This window comes from Cryptotermes secundus, unplaced genomic scaffold (genome assembly GCF_002891405.2).
Source record: "Cryptotermes secundus unplaced genomic scaffold, Csec_1.0 scaffold697, whole genome shotgun sequence".
Classification (NCBI taxonomy): Eukaryota; Metazoa; Arthropoda; class Insecta; order Blattodea; family Kalotermitidae; genus Cryptotermes; species Cryptotermes secundus.
Window position 1 is genome coordinate 1,008,559 of NW_019724753.1, and position 10,967 is coordinate 1,019,525.

At 39.6% G+C, this 10,967-nt stretch overlaps 1 protein-coding gene across 1 annotated transcript in view; it reads left to right on the forward strand.

Annotated features, from left to right (window-relative positions):
- The first annotated feature begins 851 nt into the window (after positions 1-851).
- LOC111862924 (Hermansky-Pudlak syndrome 4 protein homolog) overlaps positions 852-10,967 on the forward strand; it is a 15,982-nt gene continuing 5,866 nt past the window's right edge. The window contains exons 1-7 of the mRNA XM_023848787.2: positions 852-1,287; positions 1,416-1,650; positions 1,746-1,976; positions 2,254-2,348; positions 5,773-5,842; positions 7,455-7,616; positions 8,510-9,934. Coding sequence (XP_023704555.1) covers positions 1,280-1,287; positions 1,416-1,650; positions 1,746-1,976; positions 2,254-2,348; positions 5,773-5,842; positions 7,455-7,616; positions 8,510-9,934 — 2,226 coding nt within the window. The 5' untranslated portion in view covers positions 852-1,279. The remainder of the gene's footprint in view (positions 1,288-1,415; positions 1,651-1,745; positions 1,977-2,253; positions 2,349-5,772; positions 5,843-7,454; positions 7,617-8,509; positions 9,935-10,967) is intronic.

A 10,967-nucleotide genomic window follows, 5' to 3' on the forward strand; every position in this document is an offset into this window, starting at 1 on the left:
CCCAGATACTAATTATTTTTGTGATAAAACATTTGTAATAACTCAGTAATGTCACAACAGACAACTACTAGTTCTGCAATTGTTTTCAAAGTTTGATTAAATCAGCTTTCTCTTCTGCACGACTTAACCTTTTACCACACCTCAGTGCAATATGTGTAAATTTTCAGTAAAGGTGCACACATGGTATCATTGTCTCTCTTAAAAAGTGGTATATAATAAAGAATCTCACTAAACCACGTACTGAAGCAGCTGTCATACTGATTTCTGAGTTCAGGACAGGTCTCCATCCCTAAAGTGAACAAACTTTAAATTATTGCAATACGTGCATACCTTAACACACTGCTGATACACCTTGAAAAAAGGTGCACACACTTCATCATTTGTATCCCCTTTCAAGAATCTTCCAGAAAACCAGTTAAGGAAACAACTGTCATACTGTTTCTTGAGTTCATTGCAGTTTTCTCCAATACTGTCCATCGAAATCCTTTAAACTGGAATAATTGTTATAAAACAGTGATTATATGCAATGCAATAATTTTAATAAAAATTCCCAGCATTTTATATTGTTACAACTTACTCCAGAATCTAGACAATAACAATCCTTTGAAGGAATCGTATCTCAGTCCTTTATCTTAAAATATGCGTAGGATAATATACAGCAACAGGCACGACTAATACTTTCAAAACGAAAAATGTGGTAACTTTAACCGAACGATCCAACCCTATTTGTGTGAGACCTGCCAGACCCAGACGACCCAGACTGTACGAAACCTTCTCCTCTTTCCACCTTTCATCTCGCCCAGCGCGATTCAATACTTTAGAAAGAATTTCACCGCCAGGCGGCGCTATTCGTTACAATAACTAAAATGGCTCCTGTGGCGTATAAGTAATTTGTAAATTAAACAAAAATTTGGAAATCTTAACCCTTCTGTAATTAACAAAACTCTTACCCTTCTACCTCCCCCAGTGCGATTCAATTATTACGGAGGAATTTCACTGTTAGGGTTCTCCATTTGATACAAAAATTAAAGTGGCTTGTGTTTTGTTGTATATAAATGCGGGATTGGGACAGTTTTGGAAGTATATTATGGTATAAACGAGCGTAAGGGTGCTTGCATTAATGAAGTGCTAAATTAATATGATGTGTACATGAGGATGAATATTTGAAATCTATCAATGAAGAAAATAATACTCTACCCATTTTAACTATACGAGTTCACATACATGCGCCTTACCTCATTGTTGAAAGAGGAAAAATTCATTTTATAAAGTCGTAAGCATGGCAAAGTAAGTTAACTTGTGAGTAATACGTATTGCTATTTTGCTTGGAAGTAATTTATTTGTGCATGTTTAGGGGTCTTACTGTTAAAATATATTAACAAGACTATGACAAAAATCATTGTCTCTTTTGGCAGGGAATTGTTTATTATGTTTGTGTATGACACCCAACGATGCCAAAGGGAGGAAGATGATCCACAAGACGCTGTGCTATATTTTCACCCAGGATGGGTGAATGAACAGCAGAGGCTTGCATTATGTGGGCAGCTCATGGGAGCAACACAGTTCTTTCTTACATCATTTAGCTGCCCTCATATTATTGCTCTTAACAGTGGGAAGTTTGTAATACGGCAATTCGGGCGTTACATTCTGGTAGGAAATGACTGCCACATTGTTTTAAGAAAAGAACCTCATTAAGATTTATGTTTGTTACCTGTAATAATGAAATATTCTCTTTGTTTTGACAGACCATGGGGACAGATCAGAACATTCCAGATTGGGTTCTTGAACACCGTGCAGATACATTGAATCAGTTAATACAGTTTTATCATAGAGATTTTGAAACCATTTCTTCAATAACTGGACCAGATTCAAATCAGTTTACAAATAAATTGAATCAGATATTTGAGACATACATTCCCATTTTACCATATGCAGCAAATATATTTGGAAACATTCCTACTATCAGACTTCCAAAAGTGAGTACAGTGATCAGGTTTTATCCAATTCTGCTTTCTGTCCACACTTACATAAATCATTCTGTGTCCTTTTGCATTATGTTATTATGGTGATTGGTTACCTATCTTATTCCTTGTCAAGAACAATATTGCCTGCAAAATTTTAGGTCAAGAAAATTTCTGTCTTCTGGGATGTAACACCAGTTGATGTTACAATAATTCTGTGTAATGAGTACATTTTTACTCATTATTGAGACCAAAGTTGCTGCTGGTGACACTTCTGTCATGTAAATTGCAGAGTGCTAGTAACATTTTCCTGGAAGCAGTGCAGATCCTCCACTGCTGCATAGAGAAGAATGGTGCATTAGGGGGTGCAGTACTCTTTCAAAACAAGTGAGTATTGTAGTAGTTAATATACTGAATGTCCTCTCTGATATTTTCACACATTCATATGAAGCATTGAAAGTATTGCAGTCAGTGGTGTGCAGTGCAGTAATTTTTACAGAACAGGAATATGTACTACCCATTTGATCTGTGTTGTTGTTGTTGTCGTCGTCGTCATCGTCGCGTGTTTGCTGTGTGATGCGACAAATAACTTCACGCCGGTCTTGGATCTAGGGAATTTATTGCACACTTTTATCCACACTTACATAACTCACAACTTCAGTATCCCAGTTACTTCTCCTGCTGTAGTCACTTCCAGATTTAACTCATTTCAGCGGCTGCTATATTTCAACTCACTTTGGCGGCTGCTATATTTCAACTGAATCCTTAGTTAAAGTCAAAGTCACATTGCAACTGACAGTCAGTCAGTCAGTCAATCTTGGTGTCGAGCCCAATCTGGGCTCATAACTAGATATTTATTACTGTTTGACAGTTTAGGTCTTGTTATTGTGGGGCGCCCTCTCTGACGAGAGGATGGGTCTGTCTTTTGTCAGAGTCATTGTCTATAGTAGTAAGTCATTTGTCATAATGTAAAGGACATTGACATTTTACATGTTAAACATGAAAATGAATGTATTAAATATATAAAGGGCCTCTGTCAGTCCAGGCTCAGTACAGCAGATTTTGCTTTATTTCTAGTAGCTTCTGCTACAGCAGTCCACTCACTTGAATGGTTGTATGCTTGACCACTGCTAAGTTTAAGCCTCTTATACTTTCTGTGTTGGGCTTCACCTTGTCCAATATTGTGAACATTTTCGTTACCATAATTTTGTATGACTTCCGCTTGTTGCCTGCATAATTTTATTATATAATCATATACATACAGAATTTTGAAAGCCATGTGTAAATCACGAACTGGTGTGTGTCTTGGAAAATCGCCAGTGGTGCAAGAACCTTGCTTTGTAGTCGCTGAAATTTCATTAGATGGGTGTCTGCCACGAATTCCCAGGCGGGACTAGCATAAGTCATAACAGATCTAATGAGAGACTCCTTAGTCAAGTCAAAGTCAAAGTCACATTGTGACTGAAGGTCAGTCAGTCTTTCTGTCTTGGTGTTGAGCCCCAGCTGGTGCTCATGACCAGATGTTTGTTCTTATATGAAAGTTGCTGTCCTGTCCATTTGGGGCACCCTCTCTGACTAGAGGTCGGGTCTGCCATTTGTCAGTCATAGCCTGTATTATTAAGTCCATTGTCAGTATTTACATATATTTACAAATTTAATCTTACTTCCTACTTCTGTGTACAATAGATACAAGGACTCTGTCAGTCCAGGCTCAGTACAGCAGATTATGCCCTATTTCTGTTAGTCAAAGTCAAAGTCATATTGCGACTGACAATCAGTCAGTCAGTAAGTCTTCGTATCAAGCACCCTCCTGGGTGTCATGACCAGATTTTTATTACTCCTCGACAGTTACAGTCTTGTTTCTGTGGGGCACCCTCTCTGATGAGAGGATGGGTCTGTCTTTTGTATATGCTGCTGGCCCTTGTCAGCGTAGTGTTTCTAGGGTCCTAGTCCCTTGGGACTTGCGACCATATTTTACTGTCTCACTTTTGAGATTTCCCTTTTCGTTGCCTCCTACGACTTGCAGGGCCACGGTGGAGGTATTCGACCCCGCCTCCACACGGTGGTATTTCTATTAGTCCAAGTCCAAGTCACATTGCGACTGACGTTCAGTCAGTCAGCGAGTCTTGGTGTCGAGCCCCATTTCGGGCTCATGACCAGATATTTATTACTGTTGAACATTACGGTTTTGTTTTTTGTGGGGCGTCCACTCTGACGAGAGAACAGGTCTGTCTTTTTTTACATGCTACTGGCCCTTGCCAGCGCAGCCTTTCTCGGGTCCGAGTCCCTTGGGACTCACGGCCATATCTTACTGTCTCAGATTTGAGACTTCCCTTTTCATCGCCTCCTATGACTCAAGGCATTCCATTCTCTCTTATAAATCCTCTTGCGGACCACACAGAAAACAACCTATATTGTTGGACGTGTTTACCGACTGATTGCCTAGCAACAGTCACTGTACAGACTCCACTGTTGCATGATGTCACAGCCTAGCAGGGAGGGGTGTTTACCGAGTGTATCATAGTGGTGGGATGAGTGGGGATATGTGAGATTGCTTGCACTTCCTGTGGCACTATCCAAGCATTCACAGAGTTGTCGCCTAGCAATGCACCAATACAATCCGCAACTCTCCTGTTGCGCGCATGCCCCAAGGCCTCTGTGGCTCAACAGTTTCTGCATAGAGCAAATACGCCACATTACTACTACTGCTGCTGCTGCTGCTGCTGCTGTCATCATCATCATCATCACTACCACCATCATCATCATCGTCATCATCATGGGGCCAGGTTCAATCCCAGATCAGGTCAGGTGGAATGTGTCGTGGACAGAAGTGACATTGGGCCGGATTTTGCATGAGCACTTTGGTTTCCCTTGCTAATTCTCATTGCAACAGCTCCACATTCATTAATCAATTTACAAATATCAATGTTGTTTTTGTTATTGCTGTTATTATTGTTATCATTGGTGTTGTTTTTTTTTTTTTTNNTGGTGGTGGTGGTGGTGGTGAAGCTATTAATTACATTTTAATAAGACAGTACTCCTGTCATGGTTGCTGGCAGGAGGAGGCAATCCAGGCATCTGCCCCACTTACCCTATTTTTGGAAAAATAATCAAAATTTAAAAAAGAAGGAATATGAATACCAAAATACCAACAAATAAAGAAAGGTATTTAAAGATATTGTTCTTTTATTCTGAATACTATGGGGTGATCAGTAAAAGTAATCTCAAAAGGCTGTAACATATAATTGCAAGCAAATTTTATGCTCCCCACCAACCCATGACTCCAGCGCAATGTGCTGTGATAAATACTACTACTTCATGCTTACAAATAGACTCTGGCCTAAAAGGAAAACATGCAATAAGTAAATGACTAAGATCTTCATGTGGAGGGATTTAATAAATTGGTTAACAGCCTAAAATATTTATTTCTTCGTATAAGTTGCCACAGAATTGACTCTAGCAGGAGAAAGATATTATGTCCCAAAATGTACAAACTTATACATCATATGAAGAGCTCTGTCTTCTGTGACATAACACTGTGTAGTCTGGTGAAAGTCAACCAACACTGAGAGGAACATATCACTTCCATCTTCAGGGGTGAAGAGTAATCCAAGCAAGAAACCAACATGAAGCAGAGCAAATATCAGTTGACTTTCACTGAAGTACATAATGTTCTATACCAAAAGGTAGATCCTCAAATCCTATAGTAACTATTCTGTTTTGAATAAAGAAGAATATTCTGAATTGATTATACATNGTATTCTGTTTTGAATAAAGAATATTCTGAATTGATTATACATTTTATTTGTAGGGTTGTTGCCTCACAATTCAGCCCTGCACTTACAAAGAGATTAGTGTCCTCTGATCCATGCAGGATTAAGGTAAATGTTAACTAAGTGTATTTCTAGTGGAGGGTTTCACTGTAACTGTAATTTTACTGTGCTTCTTGTCTATCCAGGTGGGTAAAGTGCGATACCAGTGACAATTAAGTTGATTTGCTTCTGGTTTCTGTTGATGGAACTGACTTGTCTATTCTGAAGTATGCTTATCAGCATCTTTAAAGATTTTACAGATTTTTAAGTTTTGGTTTTGGGTGATACATTTATATTGTGTGAAAGACATCACTTGTATAAGAACGATATAAAGTCCCAATCTGCACTTGATGGAAGTCATGCTGTTTTATGTATGGGATACATATAAGTATTTGTTTTTATGTATCTAATTGTGAAAATTAAGAGAACACTAAATGTTAAAAACTGTGTACTGTGTTAATGACAGACAAAACAGTGTGTAAATTCATTCAATATTAATGTGAATTTTCATATAAAAATGCTGAAAATAGGTACAATGCAACATTTATTTAGCAAGAATTTATGAAACACAGTAAACATTCTTCTTCTAATAAGTACTCGTGAAGAGTACTGTTTTTTGGATGTGACTCCATGAAGTCTAGTAGAAGTGCACTAACATTTTAGAGGAATGTGCTTCTTCTTCTTCCTCCTCCTCCTCCTCCATGTTTTACAAGAATGTAAAGCACTATGCTGCAGGCCAGAAGGTCCCAATGCGGTCACTGGTTTTTTTCAATTGACCCAATCCTTCCAGCGACACTATGGCCCTGGGGTTGACTCAGCCTTTTAATAAAAATGAGTACCAGGAATCTTCCTGGGGGTAAAGGGCAGTTGGCATCAAACGCTGACAACCACACCACTCTCTGTGAGCCGATTATCCAGAAAATGTGGGAGCCTTGATGTCTCACAACCCCATGGGCCTCTACAGCCGGCAAAAGGGTAGCTTTACTTTTTTTAGCTTTTATTCCTAGTGCTCTACTGAACTGCTTTAGTGTATGAAACAAATTAAGTCCACAGTTCTGTCTTCTGTGTTATAATGCCATGTAGTCATTGAAAATTAACCAACATTTAGGAAGAACATGTCGCCTCCATCTTCACGGTTCAAGAATAAGCCAAGCAGGTAGCTCTGCTTGGATACAAAGTTTTGGTAGGAAATCTTGAAGAAATGAGACTACTTTGAAAGTCTAGGTACATATGGAAAGACACAGAGAAGTAGAATAGGGAAGTGTAGACTGAAATCATTTGGCACAGGATAGGGATCGGTGGTGGGCTCTTGTGAATATGTTGTTGAACCTTTGAGTTCCATAACATGCTGTGAATTTCTTGAGTAGCTGAAGAGCAACAGGCTTCGCAAGAAGAATTTAGTTACTTAATTGGTAAGACTGTCATTCTTTCTTCCTTTTCCTGCCTCTACACTTATACTCTTCAATGGAAGGCATTATGTTAGAAAGCAGATTTAACAGAGGTTCAATTTATGTGCATTGGAAATGTCATGAGGTGAGTGCCTCTGCAAAAAATTATGGGCATGGACTTCAATATAGACTAGCTGTGCTGTGAATGAAATGTTTCCAGGATATACTGACTTGGCACTAGGGAGAGGAGTTCAAGACATTCTACATAATGTATTTTTATTTTGTGTTTTTAGTCACCTGCAGAACCTGTGTCTACACCATTCCATCTCCCAGTTGGAGTGCAATTGCTGCACGTGTATGTGGAGAGTAAGGAATTTTATAACTTGCAACAGACCTCTGCTGCGGCAAGGTCAGCTTTTGACAGTGTTGCAAACAGGAAATTGGAACAGAAAAAGGTAAGACCAATAAAGACAAAGGAATATACCTGTAAGATTTGAAGTTTTCACAGCGAATAAATGTGCTAGAAATCTTCTCAGGTGATTTGCCATGTCAATGTTGAGTTAAAAACCAACATTTCAGAGACCTCTGACTCCATCATCAGGGTCAATGTGGCAAGTGACCTTATGTTACTGATATATATATATATATATACACACCAGTCTGTCAAGAGGCATCAATTTGAGCGTGAGGCTCCATGGTAGGAAGACAGTGCCCAACCACCTGAACTATGGCTTATCCTTATTTTATGTCCAACTAATTAAATAAGTTTTGGCCGCGCCATAGCTCAAGCGGTTAGTCGCTGGCTTCCCACCGCGGTGGCCCAGGTTCGATCTCGGGTCTGGTCAAGTGGGATTTGTGGTGGACAAAGTGGCGCGTGGGCAGGTTTTCTCCTAGTACTTCGGTTTCCCCTGCCAATCTTCATTCCACCAATTGCTCCACAATCACCCTCGCCTATCATTTGGGGCTGGTACAATAGACCAGAAGTGGCCGCAGTACTAGGGACTTAGTCCCACCCCACTAGCAGTAAAAAATATAAGTAAGTATAGTTATCCCTGCAGCAGGCCATGGAAGCCCATAGGGTTGTGAGACATTCAGGCTCCCACATTTTCTAGACAGTTGGCTCACAGATGGCAGTCAGGTTGTTAGCCTTATGCATTGGCCGCCCCTTACCCCCAGGAAGATTCTTCAGACTCATTTCTTTTAGAGGCTGAGTTGACCCCAGGGCCATAGTGCAGCTGGAATGGTTAGGTCAGTTTAAAAATCCAATGACCTTATTGGGAATCAGATCTACAACCTTCCAACTTTAAGACAAATGGAATAAATGATGTCATTAATTTTTTTTTTTTAGATTCCATCTGGGGCAGTTCCACCTTCAAAAGAACCACAGCCTGCAATGAAGAGGGATATCTCAAGAATCTTTACAGTTCCTGAAGAAGGAGAAGGGGAAGTGGATCAGACTGAAAACTTCACTGCCCCAAGTGCAAATGGAAGCATTGAAGCTGTTTCCCCAAGTGATGACATTGTGGCTGTACAATTAAGCAGTAAGTGCACCACTCCAACAAAGGAGGTACACCTAAGAAAAGTGCTACATGGTAAGGCATTGTCTATATGTAGCAAAACAAGTGGTGATGAAGTGGAGGCTCAAACACTGACAGCAAAAGATAAAGTGGATCTTACAGTCCCAAGTAAAATAGAGAATGTTATGAATTCAGATACATGTCCGAGTGAGAAACCAAAGAAGAAGAGATCTAAAGCATCATACTTCCTAATGAATAACTGTGAAAGTGACGTTCATAGTTTAAGTTTAAATGACCTTCAACAGAGCTCACGGCTGGCTTCCAAAAGGGTTCCACTGAGATGTTATAGTTTTGGTCTACCAAGGCTTACTCAAGACATGACAGATGATAGTGGCGATTATTCTCCTACAAAGAATTTGCCATCAGGTAAACATTTTTATAACACTATTTGTGATCCCTTACATCCAGTATTTCGCAGCGATGGACTTCCAATTTCACGCTCACTGTATAATGAAACCCTTGCACGCCATTACCAATTACTTGATATGGAGAGAAGTAATGAATCCAGTCCAAGAGGTGATTCAGTTAGCTTAAGTACCCATCTTATGTCCTCAACTACAATGAAATCTGATACCGAAACAGAAGAGCATGATATCACAAGTAGTACTGTATCAGAGCCAAGACAGAGTGATGATAAATCCATTACTGACCACACTGAATTTTGTTCAAATGAAAATGAACCAGCACCTGCACAGAAAATGGGACAGATAGGAATGAATCCATCGAAACAAGAAATATATAGGCGTTCTCTGAGTTTGCCACTGAAGACAATGATTACAAATGATTATGCAAATGAAGATATCAGAGAGAGGTCTACTTCTTATACTGCAGGCATTCTTGAATCACCAGTGGTGAAAACAAGGAATATGGGGCTTCCAATCACACCTCTTATGTCAAAGTTGAGTTCTTTGGCAATAGAAGAGAAGACAAGTGGTTTCTGCAGTCGTGACACAACTCCTGGCGAGTTCAGAGACCTAAGTTTTCCAGGAAATAGTGACACAAGTAGTGTACCAGAATTCACAAGAAGAAAAGTTGTCAGTGAGAAGAGGGAAGCTGAACTAGAAGAGGAAGAGGGCAGTGAATGTGCAGAAGCAGCTAGAGATGCTGTGTTATTCCTGTTTGGCCAGCAGAATATGTCGTTGTTTCTGCTTTTGGAAGAAGCCCTGGGACAAGATCCTCAATTGATTCATTGTCTGGTGAGTACTTTCGAACTACAGTATGATTGCAGTATAGTACTTTTATTTAACTACCACATCAACACTTTTTCAGGTTTTTCACGAAGGCAAATGTGGCCAAAAACAACCTCAAGGTCCATACCCAATGACCAGTTTCATGCCATATATAATATTGTGACATGTTGAGCTATGGATCACCCCTACCTCCCCAGCGGTACGTGGCGGTAACGTAACGCTCGCGTTACTACGGTAATAGGCGAGTTCCCCCCCGCCACTCCCCTCCGCGGTGACATAACGCGCAATGCTACGTACCCGTAATCAATCACGTTACAATATATACCAGCAAGTGCAAGTACAATGAAATCTCTACTTCATGCATCTCTGGGGAAGTAGCTTTTCTTACATTCTGAAAGGGGCTTATCCAAATTACATCAAGAAATTGTTAGTCTCCTTGTAAGACACTGTATAATTATAATACATTTTATTATAGTATAAGTAGTTATAGAAACTGTTTCTACACAAATGAATATAATTACAGAATCAGAAATATCTAATTAATTTCTACAGCGCTTCATGATGTGAAATAAACCCATTGGTTGTGATGGAAGAATTTCTGTCAGAGACAAAATATAAATATATTATGATACTTTTGCAAGAGTCGGAAGAGTTCTGTCTTCTGGGATCTAACGCCACGTAGTGTGTTGAAAGTCAACTAGCGTTTCAGAGGAACATGTCACTTCCATCTTCAGCGATAAAGAGTAAGCCAAGCAAGAAATCACCATGAAGCATACAGGAACCTTGAAGATGCAGAAGACATTTCTCCACGTCAGTTGACTTTCACAGACTACATGGCATTATATCCCAGAAAATTGAATTTTCATAGCCACTGCTGTGAGAATCTCAAATTCTACAATGTTTGGTATGTTTCTTTCCATTATATGTAATTCAGTAATATTCTTTTTGAAGAAAGCAGTCTTCTGGGATTTGGCACCGTGTATATGTGGTGTTAACCGACGTTTCGGAGGAACGTATCGCCTCCATCTTCAGGGTAGAA